At 33.8% G+C, this 22,534-nt stretch overlaps 1 protein-coding gene across 1 annotated transcript; it reads right to left on the reverse strand.

The window, feature by feature from the left end:
• Positions 1-396: 396 nt before the first annotated feature.
• LOC123541439 (fibroblast growth factor receptor 3-like) lies at positions 397-19,504 on the reverse strand. Its single transcript, XM_053535524.1, has 9 exons — positions 19,094-19,504; positions 18,667-18,800; positions 17,670-17,726; positions 17,371-17,525; positions 16,481-16,607; positions 11,341-11,528; positions 8,991-9,126; positions 8,104-8,226; positions 397-1,994 (listed from the first exon to the last, which is right to left on the reverse strand). Exons 1-9 carry the CDS (start codon positions 19,111-19,113, stop codon positions 1,897-1,899), a joined length of 1,038 nt encoding a protein of 345 aa, XP_053391499.1. The 5' UTR covers positions 19,114-19,504; the 3' UTR covers positions 397-1,896.
• Positions 19,505-22,534: the final 3,030 nt, after the last annotated feature.

A 22,534-nucleotide genomic window follows, 5' to 3' on the forward strand; every position in this document is an offset into this window, starting at 1 on the left:
GTCATGATGCAATGCAAGAGAAGTTGCACGGGTAAAATGGCTAGGGTATTATCTGGTCAAAACTACTGAAAATCTCTTTACATAAAAAGAAAATTTGTTTGAATTCATGTGTAAGATCCAAATATATTTCACTCGCAAAAACAATAATTTACATTTTATTCATGGCTGTGCCACATGGAAAATATTGCATAATGGTGTTCACTCGCAGAAAAATATTTCCATCTTTCATTGAATGAAAACAAAATCCTCTATATCATTAGGGAGTTAATGAATTTTCAAACTAATGTATTTTGTTGTGTTTATCATGAACGTCACTTAGGGCTCTTTTGAAACTGCTGAAAAGTTAGTGGTCCTATTTGTAGATATACAGCAGCGGATTCATGAAAAATGGAGTAATTGAAAAAATGATTCGTTTTTAATCTGAAACCTTGCATTACAGCCTTTTGAAAATTTGGAATGAGAGTACATTCTATCTTTACAGTATTTACAACCGTCACCATTCATGTAATTTGCGACCATCATTAACCTCTTATATCGCGAGAAATTTCAGAATTACAAAACACTCAACTAATGGTTGACGACTGTTTGTATGTAATTAAAAATAAAAAATACTTAACTGAAAGACACATATAATCCCTGTATATTAAGCAGAAGTCGTTCAGCAATATTTTCAGCTAATATTATGTGTTATTATTCCATTATTCAACATATGAAGTCTACTATTGGACACACTAAAAGAATAATTGTACAGACCAAATGAAACAAGGAAATGCATTGATGCAATCATCAAAGACGCCGCCAAGTATATTTACTGCAATATGAGAAATTACCATTACTGTATTAGTCTGACCGGTTACAAATCATCAACATTAGCAACACAATATATATTATAAACTGTTAGAAACAGTCAAGAATAAACATGATAAAGAAGTATTACCATGCAATACAAATCATCTACCTACCATGGCATTGACATTGCGAGTAGGTGAACCCTTTACACACAAAACTGAATTAATTATTTCACAGGCAGCACCTGTGGAAAGTTCTTATATGCAGGTGCATGTGTATGAAGTTTCACATAAATGTAGTTTGTCTGGAAATGAGGAAATGCTGAAAGATAATTATTTCAGAGTTGTGGCTCATAATGTAGTGCTTTCTATTCACTGATAAAGTTCACCAGATCTGGTAATGTCATTTCCTACAATTTCATTGGATATTTGGAAAACATATTTTACTTCAAGGGAAACGTCCCTTATCAATAAATCGGATCAACATTTTGACGAAAGTTTAAATAAAAATAATTTTCTGCTCTACAAATAAGGAGAGGAATGAAAAAGCACATTGTTTTATATCCGGTAATAATTTGCATTACATACATTTTTGATGTTTTCTTTTTGTCATTTTTTGTTCATTTTCTAAAATCTATTGTGCAATATCATGGGTCCTTAACATATTATTCACAGTGTTCTGTTTATCGTTTCGAAACTATTCATTACCATCTTTACATGGTCCAAAATAAAAGTGTATCCCATATACTTGACGGCGTCGAACAAACTGATTATATTGCCGAAGGTCACGCGTCTTTTTTGATAACGAAAACATGTTTTGAAGTTCAATCCGTCTGCCTTATAATCTCAAGTCATTCAATTCAGGGAGTTTTAAAATCGTAGTCCTTTATCTTCTTAAAATCCGTATCTCTTTCAATTGTTGGCTGATTTTAAGAAATATATATACGTTACAAATAGTCGAGAGAAGAGTGTAATATAAAATAAAAGAGTTGGGTACTATTTCCCCTTTACATGAATCGTGCATACAGTTAAAATATATAATCCTCTTGTGTCTGACATCAGGATACTGTCAATATAGGCGGCATATATAGTCTTCAGGTGATACATATTAGGGCATAATTGGTGCACAAAAATAACCTGGGTCTCTGTCTTCACATGTGTAGTCTCGCAGGCATGGATAGAATGCTCCTGAGCACTCGTCTATATCTGAAAAGATGAAAGAAAATCTTTGTTTATTACGGTATTCCGTTAGGACCATCGTATTCTCCCATTTACTGGCAACACCGTGCCATAATGATCTCGAGCTTCGCTTATCGCCTTTTCATTATGCTCGAAGATCTAGATCTTAATGGCGCAGCCCGAAATTACGAATATTTCTCGAATTTGCGCTTCGTCGTCGTCATCCTATGAAAGAGATATACGAAGTGCGAGATCACGATGGCGAAGCACGACATTATGGAAAGATCACGATTCCAAAATTCGCCTTTGTAATATCACGCTTCGCGTATCACTAAAGGAATGGGTGCACTAAACGCAAGATCACAACTGTAAACTTTTATGTACAAAACTTGGGAACCCGATGCGAGGAGCGAGATCACGATGGCGAAACTTCAAAAGATTTTCGCGCTTCGTGTTTACACGTTTCACTATAGTTGTCTCGCTCTTTGCCGTCGTGATCTCCCGCTTCTCGCACGGTAATTATAAAGAGGTTGTGATTGCTCTAATGGTACACAGTATTTCATAGACAAACAAACATATGCATCTCTATCGCCTTATCGGGTTCGACAAAGTCCCCAGATGAAGAGACACATGGCAGACATCTTGTTTTGGTATTCAAAGAAACATGTTTGCAAATATCTGATTCTGCTATATACACGAATTCATAGTTTAAGGATAGCTATCTCCACTTCTTTTTTCCTCAGTTTGTGGTATATAAAACTTTCAATACTTTTTTTGTCGTCATTCAGAAGTACAGGGTATCAAAAACATGACTTTAACAGTTTTAATTCATACGGTCTACTGTTCTTCAACTTAAATGAATTTGTGTAGTAATTTTTTTTAATGTATTTTGTTTTGCACACTTGCAACATGATCTCCCAAGATTGAATTTTACTGAGGAGAAAGTCTTGTGCAATATTCTTTTCAAAGTGATAATGGATAAAATAAAGTATTACATTTTATCATTATTATTTTTTATTAATTTCATTCAACGAACTTAATAAATTCAATGTTGAAAGACCCAACTGAAATATAAAATAGTATGCCTAGAGTTTTCAAAATTGTGACTTGAGCAGGCATTCTCTGAAGTTGGACGACTACCATGTTAAACATTATCTACTAGGTACCACAATAAAAACTTGCTCGGTAGTCGCCCCTGAGAGGCCCTTTATAGTGAAATAAACGAGGTCAAAGGTCATTCGGTGCAAATTTATGTGTGTCAAATAAAATACATTGTATCTTGGTCATTTATCGGTGTAGAATAACAACAACGGTATCCAAATGAAGCCAGGGCTTTGTACATTTATTTACAAACACTTATTTAAAACTTTTCTAATTTTACATACTTATGAATATTCATGAAAACTTAAAAATGGGCAGATAATTCGTTAAAAATGATATTTTTTAAAAATACAAAGATCAAACCTTCACTATTTGTGTTTATAAATGGATAAAAATAAGCAATATTACATTTGAAACATTACTTTATATAAATATATATATATCTGTTTTTAGCATTATTTATTGTTTGCAAGAGTAAATATACTGTCAAAAGTGGATGGGGTATATTAATCATTAAAAAACAATTTAAAAACGAACTGACAATATTTACATATCTCACATATAAACCATATTTTGAGATAGTAAGATGTTTTGATTTTGGAATAATGGTCTTCATAAATATTAATTAAGAGGTTTTTTGATCATTTGCATACTCATGAATATTAATTAAAATGTATAAAATATGCATTTAAAACGTTCAGTTAGTACACATATATCTGTTTTTAACAATTGATAAAAATCTTATCAGTTTTATAAATGTCCAAGTAAAGCTTGTAAATATTCCATGCATTAGGAATATAATTAGTATTTAACACTTTCAAATACTGCACAACGTAGTTCACACAGTTCAATCTTGCTCATAGTCTTTTCTCTATACACAATACCAGATGACATTGTTTATCAACAGTGTCTGCAATTACATGACAGTAATGTTTCAGTATCTCTTAGACACAACAATCTTGCTCAGCAGAACTAAGATACACGTACTGTTGATAAATGGCATCAAACACCATCAAACAAACAAATAAACGAAACAGGCTATGATGACACTGTATCAAGAACTTTAGTGAGACAAAGTATTTCAACTATGTTCAAAATTGTACAGGAAATGTGGCTCTTGAGTGTTAACATAGATAAAGTTTGGTGGAAATCAACTTTGTGGTTTTAGAGATGGTCTTTAGGAAAGCTGTGGATGGGACATACTCAGTTGAATTCTTCATGTGAGAAAGCCATCAAGCTGGCTTACGGAATGTCTGTGGTTCTACCCAGGTCCCCGCTCGTGATGAAATAATGCACGGAGGGGCACCTGGGGTCTTCCTCCACCATTAAAGCTGGAAAGTTGCCATATGACCTATCGTATGTCGGTGCGACGTTAAATCCAAAACAAACCCCAAAAAACAGGCGACCAACACAATTCCAACAATCCTATCAGTCCCGGAGAGTAACAAACAGTGACAATTTTACAATGATCCAAGATTATTAGAGCCATTTTTACTGTGCTATTCACTTCCTATCTTTGCCATCTAGAATTGTGTCAAGCTTCATTAAATCTTTTACAATTTTCCGGACGGACATGACAAGCTGGTTCTTCTACAGTTCATCTCTCCAGAAACTCATTTGGTTGGGATTTAAAAATAACAAGTATTTCTGTATCAAACTGTCATCTCTAAAGTCAGAGCCATCAATAAATTTTCTATAGACCTCCCTTTGCCCACTTTGGCATTTATAAATTGCAATTATTTGAGTTATAACCCTGTGATGTGTCCTCCCTCTAACAATACAAATTAGTTCTGGACTATTTTATATACCAAACACTATTAATGTGCTTCCTACAAGCCAGACAGATATATCAATTAATCTGGGCTTATGCTTCATTTCTCAGAATTAAATCAGATCCTGTTCACTGAATTTCAGATGTTGCTGATGCACAATTTCCATACTATTTAACATTTTATATGTAAAAAATCTCACCCCAGACATTACTCTATGAACTGAAGTGTTTTTTCTTTCCATGCATTAGCTGAGTTGTATGAGAACCACCATAAACCCCCATAACCTCACCCCTCTCTATGCCTTGGATACGTTGGTAACCTGTCTGTATACCAATGTCATCCAAAGTGACTTGAATGTATAGCCATGATGGCATGTCTATATACCCAAGATACCCAGAATGGTGTGTATGTAAATCGAAGATACCCTTAGTAGCCTATATATACAACTGTACAGCCAGGATGACATGCCTGTATACCCAGAATTGCAAGGAAACTCGGTTGGCCCTTCTGTATGTCCGTAATATCCATAATTCTGTATATTCAGTATACCGGTATTTGCCAGTATGTATACATGTGTAGCCAATATGTCCTGTATGTACAGAATACCCAGATGGGCCTTTTTCAAAGTATACCCATGATACCTATAGTGACCTGTATGTATAGCCGAGGTACCCTTAGTGGACTGTATGTATAACCAGCGTGGCTATACATATATGCACAAAACACGCAGAGTGAATGATTGTATAACTAAGATACCCATAGTGGAATGTACATGTATGTAAACCATATATTATTTTCCTGTATAACTAGGATACCCATTTTATCTGTCTCTATATCAAGGCTACCTATTGTTATATGTATAGCCAGGTTTTCCATAGTTGTCTGTATGTATAGCAAGAAGGGCCAGTCTGTATACACAGGATACCCAGAGTGGCATGTCTGCATACCCTCGATACCGATAGTGGCAGCAATACTTAGCCCGGATTGCGTGTCTGTAAACATATGATACCAAAAATGGCCTAGCTATATATCACTGATGCACAGTTAACCTGTCTGTATCCTAAGAATATCCATAGTTGGCTGTATGAAAAGGCAAGTTTGCCTGCAGATATACCGAAGATATACATAGTTGCCTTCTCTATACCTCTAGATACATTGGGTGCCCAGTCGTTATACCAAGTATACTATTGATACCAATTTAGGTTATCCTGTCTGTAAATCCAATATATGTTTTAAATAGTATATTGTTTAATAATCCGTCAAAATACTGCAAAACCTTACATAAAACCTTTCATACATTCTTCAGTATATTAGAAAAACTGAACATACTGACTTCTTGACGGCCATTTTGAAAAGTGGTTGTCTTATTAGTTGTCTGAGATAGTGTCAACCTGATTTAAAATAGTAATGTTTTTTCAATCACAATACTATACTAAACTACATAAAACAACTATATAAGCTCTATAATGTATGCAAAGAAACCTTAACATATTGACCATATTGGTTATCTGAGGTTGTCTACATGGCGTATAGTCTTATTATCAATTGTATCTATCAATTTTAATACTGCAATAAATTATATTAAAACATATGTAAACGCTCATATTATATGCATACTTTTGAACATATTTACCTTTGGTGGTCATCTCGGTCGCCATTTTGAAAAAATGGCAGCCATATTGGCTGTGCGACATAGGTTCCCATTTTGAAATAGCCGGCAGATATGACCTAATATAAAAAATGCCTTGCTTTTGTGAAAACAAATACACGACTGTGCTAAAGATAACTGTTGGTCAGAAGTCAACTCACCCCACCCACTTCAAGCAGTATCTACACATCAAACACATATGATGGCGGTATAAACAGTTGCGTTTATCAATAGATACGTATCTCACATATCATTTGTTACCTTTCTGTTTTTCAAATTATGAAAATTATAAATAAAACAATAAATATTGTATAGCTCTACATACATGCCATTTTTTTATCGTAATTTTGTTCAATTTACCGCTTTCATAAATATTAATTAATATGCAAATGAGCTAATTTGCATAGTGATTTTATTACATAGTTAAATACATAAACTTCAATTAAAAACCATTTTTGTTCATTTCTTTCATCAAATGGCGAAGATATGATGCTATAGGCGAAGATATGATGCTATATAAGTGAAATTTGTAAAAACTGCACTTAATGACCTTTGACCTAATTTCTTGACCTTAATTCGACCTTAAGATTGTGACTACCGGCATCAATGAACAACTTATATCATATTCTTCACATATAACACGTAAAAATTGCATCCTCACAAAATGCCTACGTAGGTGTTATCCAGCCATATATATGGAAAAAAATGGTAAACTAAAAACTTCTTTTTTTCTTTGACTATTATGAACAAAGTCAATTTGACCCACTTCTGCTGTACTTAAAATAACGTTCACGTCCAAGCTTTTATTATTATATTAGTGTATTTTTTAGTCATTATAGTTATTTTACTCCCAAGACGTCAAACATGTGATGAACATGCATACTTTGCTTAGCTATATCTTATTATAGATACTGTGAAGGAGTTGTTCATATATTGAAATTATTTGTGTAATATTTCTTAAAATAAAACAAAAATGGACATATTTCTGATATTCGTCTCGGGTGTAACACAGTGCAACACTGTTTATATTTTTTTCCTAATTCAACACATATCACTAACATCTTTTCCTTTACACTTATGTCACATACTATTAAACCGGATATCTCTTATAAACCTAATTTGGATATTTTAAAAATGCAAATACGACAAGTAAACATTAAAGTCGGGTTATAATTTACTAAAATTGCCCTCAACACAGTAAATATTTTGTTTTTAAAGGCAAATACTAAGTCTGAACTTTATGTTAAAAAAATAATTTTGAAAGCAACGAAACCTACCATTTTACTATTTTAAATAACATGAACAATTGTAGGGAATCTCACTAAACATACGAAATCATTATGTAAAAAATGAATTACTTACATGTAAAATATATAACATTGAAAAAGTTAAATCATAATCAAATCCAAAATCAAGTTTAAATTAAATGTACCTCCCCTTAAATACCTGCAAAAATCATACACATGAGAGTATTTTGTTAGGAACACACATAATGACACGGACTACAACATAAAAATGGTACACTTTTTCATCTTATTTTGACTGGATTAACAAGCTGGTCATTCAGGGGCTAATAACATATATTTGTCATGCTGTATCATAAATCCTTTCTTACTAGTGCACGTGTGTCCGTCGCCGGTGTATCCAAGCTTGCACTTGCAATTGCTCATCCCTTCACCGTGGTCACACGTTGCATAGGTGTGACAGTTACCATTGTTAACTTCACATCCTTCTTTAACTGTAAAATAATGAGTTGTTTGTTCATTCATTGTTGTCTAGATATATGGCCGATACAATAGAATAGCTGAATATCTATAAATAGTATTTACTTTGAAGTCTTAATTACACAATAGAGATCATTACAAAGATGTTCTTCTTTGGTGAAACTTGATGGCCTATCTTTTAAAAATTGACCTGGTTATATTTAATTTGCTTGCGGTGATCTTGATGCTACAGCTTCCATAGACCACACATTTCATTCTGAATATTTCTTAAATATCACTACACCGAGTATTGTTATTGTCCCTGTGACATTCTTATTCAAGTATTGATTGATTATAATTAATTGCAAGCATCGGGAAGCGTGAATTGTTCTTGAGATGTGACTTATGTACGGCCAATATTTTCATTCACTCATAATTGACTTATTTAAATAAATCTGAATAATGTTGCTTATATCTATAACTGGCTTATTTCTGACAAATTGTTTCAGTGGAGAAACGTTTCAATCTTTCATATATAATTGACTTGGAGACCTTGTTTCTCTATGCATTTGGCTTTCTCTACGAAAACTGGTAAATTAAATCAGCGCAAACTGATAAAAAATGTGTTCCTTTAATGGGCAAAACTTTGATATATCATATTGTAAAATCCATTCTGTTCTTGTTTGATGCTGGACCAGTGGTTCATATCAACAATAATTGCAAACGCATATCTTACAAGAAACAGGATTGGCCACGGCTGTTAATGTCAGTATTATTCATATTTCAATGAAGAATTTACCAGTAAGCCATGCACTCCTGTAGTTCATACCAACTGTGTTGGCAACTAGGCATGTGTACCAACTCTGATCTTCCTTCGTCACATTACGTAGAACAAGGTGTTGCGGGTCATCAATTGTACTTGTAAACCCTCTCGACTATTAAAACATAATGGTATTAAGACAATTCATTATGAAAAGGTTAATATTTTTTTTAAAATGGTTGTTGCCAACATTTTATGAAACATGTTCACTGAAAAGGTTAAAAAATGTACATAACTCAATAAAACAAGAATGTTTAACAGATTTATCAACGTGCTCCGCCTAGGGACATTTTTCGCAAAACATTCTGCATGCCAATACAACATATTCTAAGTCAGTGTGGGGTATCACATGATCAAAATAATCTCTAAACCAAAGTTATTTTTTGAAGAACATGAATAAATGTCCTAACATAATAAGATATGGAATTTAGACATAGCCTATCATATGACAAATGAAAAGTGTTAAATAGTTATGTAGTTAACAATGGTGGTATATTTCTAGTAATTACAAACACTAAGGAAAATAAGAAGTCTCAGTCTCTTGAAGTGTTCCATATAACCAGAGGGTAATTGTAATTGAAATTTATGTAGTTTTAGGATACATCTATGCTGCCATATGATAGGCTATATTTAGGATTTACAGCAAAACTTGCTTCAAATTAATCCCATATTATTCATAAATTTATTTTGGTTTAGAGATTATTTTGATCATGTGATTCCCCACAGTGTAAGTTATAGGGCAACCTACTAACAGTGTATGTAAGTCATAAAGTTGTATATATCATATAATTCATGAAGGCATTATAAAAATGAAAATGTCTGGAAATGTATAATTGGCGAATGCTTTCAAATGCCTATGTACGTATTTTAAAAAATTTAATGCGATTCTGTTTTTAAATTGGTAAGGAAAAATGAACTAGACTGCCAGGATGTCAAAATATACGACCGTCATATCAAATTTCTTAATGCTAGCACCTGTATTATCATTTTGGCCGATTATAAAAAAGTTATAAGTTTTTATAGTAACAGCAAAGGGAAGTAAATCCTAAAAATGTATATAATATAAGTTCATACAAAACTCCTTTCCAGGTAGAGATGGGTCAAATTAAACTTAAAATTGGATATAAAATGAATGTTTTACCAAGAAAAGTTGTTTCAATTTTCCCTACGCCCAGAAATAAAAAAAAAGTTACAATATAAGTTAATTATAGTAAAAACAAAGGGAAGTGATTCAAAAAGCAGGGTACCTCGCGGCTGTGAACATTTGTGCCAAGAAAGATCAAATCCCTCCACGCATGAAGAAGAAATCCTCCGGACAAAGTCATTCTAGAATCTGACCTTTGACCTCTAAGTGTGACCTTAGCCGTAGACATAGGGACTAAGTACTTCCGCATGACAAATCAACCTCATTATAGGAAACATTTGTGCTAAGTAATTTTAAAAATTCTTGATGAATGGCAGAGTTATAAACCGTACAAGAAACATACCATGTTAACCGTTAACCTCTAAGTGAGACCTTGACCTAAGAGCTAGGTACTGCAAAGTGTAAGTTATAAACCTGTTAAAACTAAACTCTCAACAAAAATTGTCAGACATAGGAGTCCCTTCAACATGTGCATGGCCTCTTTCTATTGCTCGTGAATACTGAGTTCCATTTGGATTGAAAGGAAACTTTAAGAGTAGCTTCATACTATAACATGTCTGCCGTACCGACTGACGGCATGACTGGAAAACATTTCAAATACCGTATACCTTTTGGATCTTTGACAGAAAGGTCATAAAAATAACATATTTTTAAAGACAAAAAGATATTGAGCTTTAAAAACCACACGAACATGGGCGAATTGTAAAACGTTCCTTTAAGTACCGTAATAAACATCGAGTGAAAAATGTCGGAAATGGAATTAAGTCTTCAGAGTCGTGATTTACAAGTTAATTTTTTTATGCCCAGATTTAGAGATAACTGTAAAATTTAGACTAATGGCACTCGTTGAAATAAAAAAAATGAAATCAGAGACGTACCAATACAAGTATGCTTTTTCAATTTTCCAATCATTTTAGATTTGATTTGCTTTTTTTACTAATTCTACTATGAACTGAAAAAAGCAAACATTAAGCAGGGTATAAATTTGATGGGTTTTCCGAAACAGTTCTGTTGGCTTTCTTTGAAAATCCATGCCTTCTTTCCAGTCGTTAGTTTGAACTAATACATGTATCTGTGTATCTACAATAGGAAATTAATTGACAAATAATGGAATGCAAATATATGCCTGCAAAACTTGTTTCTTAATTTTTGGCTATATTTCAAAAGAAGATCTTTTATATTTACTTGAAGAATTTGAACATACGGTTCTCCTCTATCGTTTACAAATGAATCATTTTCCTTAAAGTGTCGAAGCCACTGTAAAAGTGGCTGTAAATCGCTCCACACTATCTGACATGTGAAAGTGACATTGCTGCCGATCATTGCAGTCTGGTTCTTTATATCTTCCATAATTGGTGCGATCGCAATTCTCTCTGTTATAAAGAAAGACCAAAAATGTAAAAACGATGATAGTAATATACATCACATTAACAAATTAAGCACTTCTTCAGTTTTAAAAAGTTTTGGTTATCCTTTGTATATATGTACATTGTATTATAACAAAATCAAAAGGAATAAAAAATGATGTTGTATTGTTTTGTATTTTCTTAATGGTTTGTATAAAGCTAAAATTCTCTCTGCTTCAGTAACATCTAGTCGACCTACCTAAATTACTTTTGATAACATGCATAAAATAATGCTTTGTGAACTTACATGTATTTACTTCGATCTGTTTATTCAATTATGGAGGAATCAATATGTATCCCCCTGTGTAAACATCTTGTTAGAACCATAAATAGCTCAAAAAAACTACTAAAGGGCCAACCAGTTGATATTCTGCGGGGCCTGGATTTTTTTGAAAGAATTTTTGCTTCAAAAAAAGATATTCTGGCTTCAACATAAAAAGAATTCTGACTCCCAAACCGCTCTAAGCTACCTTTTTAAAAGAAAACTTTAATAACTCTGAAAACCATATTCATTACTTCGAAATTGCTTTTAGATTTAAAATCATAATATAACACCTTCTTTCGTTATTAAGTCTTCCATTAACATTCAGATATTGAACACTGCTGAAAAAGAGTGCCAGATTGATTTGAATGTATTAACGTTGTGTCGTGTAATTTTGACTGTAATATGTTACACTGCTAATTATCAGTAGATGAATAGTAATATGTACTGTGTACATAGATGTAAGAGCAGGGAGGTGGGGGAGAGGAGCACCAACCGACAACCATACTTTCAGTGTTAAAATACACTTAGAATTCAGGCTTTGGCATGCTCTCTGACAAGTATTTATTAGAATTATCACCCTTTTTGTAATTAGAAAATTAGATTTTCTTCATTTTTTTCCATTAGGTCCACTTTTTCTCTTAAACGTTAAAAAATACAACTTTCAAACGCTGCATTCTTACCTATGATTATAAGACAAGTATGTATACCAAGAATCATAACAATTATTTTATACTTAAAAAAATTTGATTCTCTCGGTTGGCTAAAAGTTTTGTTTAAGTCCACATTTTCTCTTTAACTATAGAAGCTACAACTTTGAAAATTTGCACACTTATGTATGATTATTAAATAAGTAAGAAAACCAGGAACCAAACTCTTAACTTGTGTTTTGTCAGAAATATGGCCATTGCTGTACTTAAAAAATTTGAATTTCTGAATTAATTGTTTTGTTTAGGTCCACTTTACTTAAGTACTATAAGAACACTGGCTTTAAAACTTTGCAGACTTCATCATATGGTGAGCCCGTATATTTAGAGCCATAATTCTTAGGGCATATGCATTTTGTTTGAATTATGGTCCTTTATATACGTGGAAATTGGATTTTATTTTTTTTAGGGCTAAATTTTTTGAATTCTACAAAAGCTATAGCTTTGAATCTTGTATACTTTATATCTATAATCATTATATTAGTAAATAGGTCAAGATCCATATCTCTCTCTTACATTTTGTCATAATGATGGACATTTTCATTTTAGAAAATCAATCTTTCTTGGATGTCTTTATTTAAGTTCATTTTCCTTGAAACTAACTACAACTTTGAAACTTCATACCCTTTTCTTGTATATTATTAATTTCATTATGATAAAAATTCCACATTTGTCAAACTTCAGTTAATGATAGAAATGACTTTATCTTAAAACTCAAGGTTTAAAGTACCAAAATATTGCAGAATTGGTCCCCCCTTGGAAAGTCAACCCCGCCCTCCTACACACTTGCATACATACAAATATAAATAGTACTGTGTATTCTTCAAACGCACGATTGTCCCTAAGAAACTGCAAACACATATTTCAGATCTAAGAGCATTGGAAAAAGATTTTGGAAATCTGGTATTAGTAGTATTATAGTTAAGATGAAGTTCATGACAACCCTAGTTGTCTAGTTGTACAAGATATTTTGCTTCTTCTCCCATTCTTTACCCATCAGACTACTTGTATCTTGCATAGGGCTAGACAGGTTTCACATTTGTTTTACCTGAAAGCAATTATCATTAAAGTATATTAACTTTATGAGGCATTTTTGTTTGCATCTACATCGGATAAGCCACACAGGTTCAAGTGCCAGGGCACGCTCATGATGTTCACAAGTATAATTTTCATATCACAAAAAATCCAAACCTAGGGGAAGGTATATATCCAAATGCACCAGAGCTGTTCTGTTATTCAGTTTTTATTCCGTGGGAGAATGCCCCCAAATTTGCCCAACATCCAGTTTTGGCTGGATTTGCCCCTTGGCACTCATTTATCTTTTAGGTATCAATTATGTGATTTACAAGAGTCATTCAATATATAGTGACACATACTACAAATATTTCTAAAAGTATTTCCCAGTCAAGCTGAAACTTTGCATGCTTACATATTTATCTTATTTCTATTTTAACGTTAATTATGTCGTCATATTGTATGACATCATTATAATGCGACATCAAATGATGTTACTCAGAGCGTCATGACCGCATTTGTTTCGCAGGAACATCGCAGCTACAACAAAAATGAGGCTTAACGTAGAAACAGTGCGACAGAAACTTTTGAAGCACGCTACGAGAAGCATGCGGGGCAAATGCTCTGTCATATAAATCGTATAAATCGGTAACCAGATAGGTGAATGAATTCAAGTCTGGGCGAGAGACCATAAAATACCACCAACTAGCAGGCAGGACTGCGAGAGCGTAACCACTGATTTCAACATCGAACATGTAAGGGAACTTTTGAAAAGTGACAAAAGACTTGCATGTGAAGACAGAGGGTTGTTCATACAATTATTTGCAACCGTTTAAGAATGAGGAAGGTTTCCCCATCATTTGACGTCCGACCAGGCTGAACATCGTTTGGAAGTCGCTATCGCTAATCTTTCACGGTTCAACACGGAGGATGAAACCTTTCTATCTAAGATTGTTGCTATTGATGAAACGTGGTTGAGGTCATATAAGCCAGAGTTGAAGAGACAATCTGTTGAGTGACAAACTCAAAGTTTCGGCAAGTACAGCCGAAATTGAAGAAGTTTATGATCTTCATGTACAATATCCGGGGTGTTTTTACTGCCCATAAAGCTCCATCTGCTAAAACGGTCAATGGACAATACTACAAGGAGGATATTCAAAAGTGTCTTAGAGTAGCGATTCTTTTGGCAGCGGTTCCGATTCTTCTACAAGACAACGCTACGCCGCACGGAACGGATGGGGTGACATCACTAATCGACTCGTATAATTGGTCCCTATTCCACGGACATAAGTCCATGTGACTACGATCGTTTCCCGAAGCTAAAAAGTCGCTATAGTGACTTAGAGGACCTTAGAGGTTCGGGTATATGAGCGCAGTTGCTTAGCAAAGTATATTGAAGACCTGCCGAAGCTATGGACATCGGTCATCAAATAAGGGATATGACCTCGAGGGATCTGAATAATAAGGCGATTTAATTGCGCTTTCTTCAAGTTATTTCGTATGTGTTACTATATATTGAATGACTATTGTACGTATATGAAGATTAAAAGGAATTTATTTTACCATTTATTGCTAGGGGAAGTATATAACTGTGTCCAAAATAATGTATTGTAATATGGGCCTAGAAAGTGAATCAAAGAGACCTGCATTTAGCCATTTCAAGTGCACTTCGGCATATAACTCAATACACAATATATGTCTTTAACGCGCTTGTTAGTTTTTAACAAGAGCGCCGCCAAGCGGGGCAATATACGCCCGAAGGGTTACACCAGAGGATGGGAGCAAAATTTAAATAACTTGACTGTTATAGCCCAAAGGACAGGAACAACAAAAAGAAGAAATTCCAAAAAAAATTCTAAGTCCACAAAAAAATTCTTACCAGGTAAAGTTATGTCAAAATACATCTAAAAATTGGATGTACCATCCATGTTGTACCACAGAAAAGTGGTCTCGGTTTTTCCCTACGGCCAATAATAAAAAAGTTTCAAAATAAGCTATTTATAGTAACAAAAAAGGGAAGTAATACAAAAAAAAATTATTGTAAGAGAACAAAAAAGGGATCTGCCAAATAAAAACAAGAGCACTGCAATGCAGAGCAATATTCACAACGCAAAGTCATATATGACCTTTGAGCCCTAAGTGTGACTTGACCTTGAAGCGAGTCATCCAAAACATGCACTCTGCACGTCGCCTCAGTGTGGTGAAGATTTGTGCCAAGTTTCTTTGAAATCCTTCACGCAGTTTAAGAGTTACAGAGCGGACACAGTAAAGTCATATATGACCTTTCACTCCTAAGTGTGACCTTGACCTTGAAGCTAGTCATCCGAAACAAGCGCTTTGCACGTCGCCTCAGTGTGGTGAACATTTGTGCCAAGTTTCTTTGAAATCCTTCAAGCATTTCAAGAGTTACAGAGCCGACACGAAACACACTCATATGATCTTTGACCCCTAAGTGTGACCTTGACCTTGAAGGTAGTCATCCGAAACAAGCGCTCTGCATGTCGTCTCCGTGTGGTGAACATTTGTGTCAAGTTTCTTTGAAATCCTTCAAGGGGTTCAAGAGTTACAGAGCGGACACGAAATTGCTAACGGACGGACGGACAGACGGACACCGGCGTCATAACATAACATAATACGTCCCTTCGGGCGTATGATAACATAAGTATAACCAAAACAAATGAGAGAAAAAAAGACAATATCTTTGGTTTACTGAGAAAAAAAACTGTCTTCTTTTAGGTTCTGAAAAAAAGATATTCTGACTTTCATAGAAAGATAAAAAGATTTTTGCTCGAAGTAAAATCACCCCCCCCCCCCCCCCCCCCCCCCCCCCCCACCACCACCACCACCACCAACCCCACATATGTTCAAATTGTCGGCCCCTAACCTTTTGGCTCCATCGCAGGAAGATAAAATAATAAAACAATGCTAGTACTCACGTCGTTGTACTTCTATTTTTGTTGTCCAATTGACAGAACCGTACTCGTTCCATACGGTACAAGTGTAATTACCAGTGTCTTCAAAGGTCAGTGACTTTACCTTCAGCTTATAACCGTCAAATATATACTGAAAATATAGGAAGTTGGGAAACGTTAATTTGTTATTCAATCATTTACCTGGACCGCCTGAAAAATAATGAAATAAGAATGTTGCTAGACAGCGTTCATGATAGTAGAAATATGTTTTCATTACCTGTTTACCTAAAGCTACACTTGTTATGTGGCATCATATCTAACAAGAAACTCAAATATTTGAAGCTACAACAGTAATATGGGCATTGGTATACAATACATTCAATTGCAATTTGTCTATCATTCAGACAATATTGGATAACTTGGCTTTTTTGGTAGCTTCGTTATCAAGCAAGACACAAATCAAAGGCGAAATGGAGTCATATCGTATTTCATATATTTGTAACGATAATTTACTTGTAACAGTTTTCAATGAATCATTCTGTACCAAACGTTTTATCTTTAAATAGTGACTTGGGCATTGGAAGTAAAGTTGTAATAAAAAACATATTTCATGTTGCTTGAGCTTTTGTTATTTTGTTTCTGAATCATCCGTGTGCATTTTAATCTTTACATTAAAACTTTTCCTGTTATAATATATCCTGATCATCAAGAGCATACATAAAACTACCAGGAATGTGCGTTTGTTTTACCTGTAAATTGTAAAAAAAAACATCGTAGATAATACATAGCAAGATCCGACGTAGATATTTTACATCTAGTTATTTTTCATCCTAATATACCATTTCAATTTGTACGGCATTAATAGAGTCATTTAGATGCAATGGGTTCTTTTATTTCTGTTCAACGGTTCATACCTTTCCTGACAATGCTTGAATTTTGTGTCCGTCTTTCCACCAGGTTATCCTAGCTGCGGGGTAAGCAAGGACATCACAATCGAGATCTACCGAGCCTGTTGCCATTCTAGTCATTAAATTAACTTGGTTCAACCTTTTCTTAAACTGAGGAGGCCCTAAACAAACAAAACGATAATTGTATTTGTAAGCACGTGAAAAAGAATTTTGTCAACAATCTATGAAAAACAACTTGGTATGCATAAAAACTAGTTTTCCCTTGCTAAGAATTGTATAGAGTTCGTTGCTCGTCTTTCACCTACCTTTTAGATCTGCAAACTCATCGTGATATTCATATTTCCCTGGAATACGAACTTCTTCTGTAAGAACAAAAATGTATATATTACGTATACGCAACCTAAAGTCTACAGAAAGTATAAGACAAGGTTCGTGTTTATGGAAAACGTATCTTATTTACATTGCTTGAGCTCCAAGATCTGATAAATTGATAAACAGTTTAGGTAGTGTTAAGTTCAATCTCAACTATGGTAACTAAAGAAAAGAGCTGTTACATAAAACTTTAATTTGAGCCTATACTGAAGATGGTAAATGAGTAGTCTTTGTTTTTTATATTAAAAAATCTTGACCCACATAATGTATAACAATCCAGTTTCCATAATGCCGAACGTCTGTAATATTTACTAGTATAAAGTACACATGTATTCGTTTTCATCAGTTTAAAACTTTGATAACAAACGATAATTTTCAATATATTTTTGTCCTATATGACAGGTATTAATGACCACTTTCAAATCGGAAATACCTAATTTTTATCGAATTGTAGTCAAATATAATCTAACATTTAACTTGTAAGTCGAGAAATTTTCATTTTTTTGTTAAATTCAATCTGTTTTTATCTAGTAAGTTATTTTACACAGATATTATTCAACGTTTTTTTTCCACCTCGAAATCACTAGATTTAACATCAGTATTTGTCTTACAGACAAATAAACTATATCTTATAGAATTTGTAGAGTGCTTCAAAATCAAAATACAATTTACCCCAGAAATACTGTATTATTATTTTTATTATTATCAGCATCATCATTATTATTATTATTATTGTTATATACCACATTTATATAGCACTATTTTCATATACAATACGTACAAAAGTTTTCACATGAAAACATCTATATAATGTACACATAAACAATGCAATTTAACTATAAAAAATAAAATTACATTATGGTAATAATGTACAAGTATATGGCCTTTTTCAAATTATATGAACAAAGGCTTTGCGAATAAAAATTATACCTCCATTTCTGACCACTTGTAAACTGAAGTTTCCCCAGATTACACCATATTGGTTTGAAACTTTACACGCATATTTCCCGCTGTCAGACTGATTTAAGTTGTTAATTCGCATGGAATATTTCCCGATTTTGATCCTGAAAGAGGAACTGTTTACAGTAATATGTTCTTAAGAAATATTTCCTATTACTATTTACTTATTTATATCGTTTATTCGTGACATCGGTATATACAAAAAAATCCAATAAAATGCTACTAACATTAACTGTACCAGCCTGTCTTCAAATCCTGTAAGATAAATCTTTTTCTAATCTAACTGTCTTTCTTATATGTGCATATGATTTACGTTTAAAGCGTGGAATGAATATATTCCAATTTTGCAACATGCCTTGTTGCAACTGAGCGTATGAGATCAGTTGTTTTCGCTTACCTTTTGTTCTGTGATAACATTTCGTTTCCATGGTACCAAACTATAAATGGTTTTGGGACACCTCTTACTCTGCATAAGAATTTGTGCGATCCGTCTTTTAGTGCTACAGCATCTTTAAAAGGAATCTGCTTGAATATCGGTGGTGAACCGGTAGATGCTTAAATGGTATATCCGAACAATTATTCATTTGTGTATTTTCTAACAGATCTGTTTTTGACTAAAGTCAATCACATAATTTGGACATAGCATGCTTCAAATAAACAGAAGAATGTATCTTTGTATGATGTTAACATATTATACCATAAATATTATAAGAATATTTCCCTGGTTGCGGGTAAAGATGGGAATATCCGGCACGAGGGTAACTGTATAGGCGGTAACGAGGCTCCTGTCGATATTTCCATCTTTATCAACTGCCAGTGATTGATTCTTTTTCTTTCATGCCTTATTCTTCAATTTGTAGAAGATATAAAAAAAAACAAAGGTTTTCTTTAAGGATCTATTTTGTTATAGTAGCGTATGAATTTACGCATTCATTCATAAATTATAGCACGTGAGTCATCTTACACCCCTGGGTGTAAGATGAGATTTTCCAGCACCGGAAAATCCTGTCCGGCATGCAAGAAGTCACTATTCTTTTGCCGTAAAAATGTTTTTGTAAACATTAATAATCTACTAAACCCTCAACATATAGGTACATTTTATATTGATGCTTATATATTGTAATATAAAGAATATATTTCATAAAGAAATGGTACATACTGCGCGCATGCTTTACCTTGATACAGTAAATTTTAAATTTACACTCAGTCCCCCCCCCCCCCCCCCCCCCCCCCCAAAAAAAAAAACGGTGGCTATTTACGGGAAGGATAAAACATGTACTATGCCTTGATGGGAATCCACGTGACTTGTAGGTACAGCCGACCGCAAATAGTAACAAAGTCTCTCGATTCAGCTAGGCTTTTTGCTTAAAACCATTTTAATATCTTTGGTGAATATTCTTCAAATCATGCACAAAAACACTTTCCTGGACTTTGAGAAACTCAAGGTTCATTCTATCGGAAATAGAATGGGTCTAAATGATTTAGATTTGCAGGTTTGTTACTGAACAACACATATAAAAAGTATATACAAATGGATTCATCTTGGAACGAAGTATACAGCCAGAGAGTCAAACTACGACTACGACTCTTTTATAAGTCGTACGATGACGAATTTGATAACAAAACTGGTCATGTTTTTTTCAAAATCAAGGGCTGCTTCAAAATTCATGCGGAGTCCACCTAAAATGTATTAATATAAAGAAAAGACATAATCTAATTCCTGTAACCCTTTAAATTACCCAACTGGTTTTTAAAAGGCTGACAATTTACGCTTAAAATATACTATAGAATGCTTCAAACGATTGTTTTCATCGTCCTTGACATGACAGACTACTTTTTAGTTGCTATAGATATGATTATTGCACGGAAAAACCGTTCCAATTCCCGCCAAATATAATAAAGGATAGTTATTCATGCCGTTTACTTTAAGGAAAAGTTCTTAATCCAGGTCATCATTCTCGGCAGATGTTATAGATCAAATAGCACTATTCCAATGGTACAGCCAAAAAGTATTTCAAGAATATTTAACAGTTCTTTTTCTTTTCTTGCAAAATATACTACAACCTTAAATGAAATCTAAATCAAGTGCTTCGTTGAAATACCTTAAAATTCTTTTTTAAACGGTCTAATTATTAATAATTTAATAAAAGCGTTACCGTTCCAAACTTCGTAAAAATTTTTACTTCCAAGAAGATAACGTCTCTTGAATAAAATTTGACTATATACCAGACTAGTCATTGCAAACATAAAGTCCGCACGCAGAAGTGATAATTACTACACTAAATACATATCGCAGCCATTTACACAACTGAAACGTACGAGATAAGATGTTGATCGCTCAAGATAATATGTTGATCGCTCGAGATAAGATGTTGATCGCTCAAGATAAGATTTCTTGCGCACGAAATAAGATGTTGATCGCTCGAGATAAGATGATGATCGCTCAAGATAATATGTTGATCGCTCAAGATAAGATGTTGATCGCTCGAGATAATATGTTGATCGCTTAAGATAATATGTTGATCGCTCGAGATAAGATGTTGATCGCTCAAGATAATATGTTGATCGCTCGAGATAATATGTTGATCGCTTAAGATAAGATATTGATCGCTCGAGATAAGATGTTGATCGCTCAAGATAATATGTTGATCGCTCAAGATGATATGTTGATCGCTCGAGATAAGATGTCGTGCGCACGAGATAAGATGTTGATCGCTCAAGATAATATGTTGATCTCTCGAGATAAGATGTTGATCGCTCAAGATAATATGTTGATCGCTCGAGATAATATGTTGATCGCTCAAGATAAGATGTTGATCGCTCAAGATAATATGTTGATCGCTCAAGATGATATGTTGATCGCTCGAGATAAAATGTCGTGCGCACGAGATAAGATGTTGATCGCTCAAGATAATATGTTGATCGCTCAAGATAAGATGTTGATCGCTCGATATAAGATGTTGATCGCTCAAGATAATATGTTGATCGCTCGAGATAAGATGTTGATCGCTCAAGATAAGATTTCGTACGCACGAGATAAGAAGTTGATCGCTCAAGATAAGATGTCGTGCGCACGAGATAATTTAATCTTGTTAATCGCTCGAGATAAGATTTGATCGCTCAAGATAATATGTTGATCGCTCGAAATAAGATGTTGATCGCTCGAGATAACATGTTGATCGCGCAAGATATGTTGATCGCTCGAGATAAGATGTTGATCGCTCAAGATAATATGTTGATCGCTCGAGATAAGATGTTGATCGCTCAAGATAAAATGTCGTGCGCACGAGATAAGATGTTGATCGCTCAAGATAATTTAATCCTAACAAAAATAATTGCATGTCCTAAACATACCACCGTAGAAACGTAATGGAGCTCTAATATTACATTAAATGAACGTTATTATCCTTTTATTTAGGGGTTTTAGCATGTTTACAACTTAAGCCTGACATCAGACCAACAGCAAATGGCACATTTTATTATCTCCGCTGAAGTCGTTGAAAAACTTAAATGTTATAATACTTTGCTAGACGCCTCGTCCGAGTTATATGATGGAGTGCCTCTCGTAACATTTTGCGCAGTTTAGTACACCTTTCAAATTCGATTTCAATATGAATGAAAAAAACAATTCATGTCCTAAACAAAAAGTACATCAACGATATTTTTGCTATGACAATAACCCATTCTGATCGAGTTTTATCTATGAAACAATGCGCCAATTCTGCATCAAATGATAAACTCTAGTAAAAGTGATACACGCATATATATTCATACATTTTAACTTTAAATGGTTATGTCTTGGCAAATCGTTTCCAAGTCTTGAAATACAGACGACTGA

This window comes from Mercenaria mercenaria, unplaced genomic scaffold, assembly GCF_021730395.1.
Source record: "Mercenaria mercenaria strain notata unplaced genomic scaffold, MADL_Memer_1 contig_4889, whole genome shotgun sequence".
NCBI lineage: Eukaryota > Metazoa > Mollusca > Bivalvia > Venerida > Veneridae > Mercenaria > Mercenaria mercenaria.

What these genes read in the sequence shown, in the direction of transcription:
- LOC123541439 (XM_053535524.1), bottom strand. Translation starts at nt 19,113, where the DNA reads ATGTTATCACAGAACAAAAG. An exon ending in ACAAGTGGTCAGAAATGGAG is followed by an intron (nt 17,727 to 18,666) that starts GTATAATTTTTA and finishes TTGTTCTTACAG; the next exon opens with AAGAAGTTCGTATTCCAGGG. An exon ending in CAGGAGTGCATGGCTTACTG is followed by an intron (nt 8,227 to 8,990) that starts GTAAATTCTTCA and finishes ATTATTTTACAG; the next exon opens with TTAAAGAAGGATGTGAAGTT.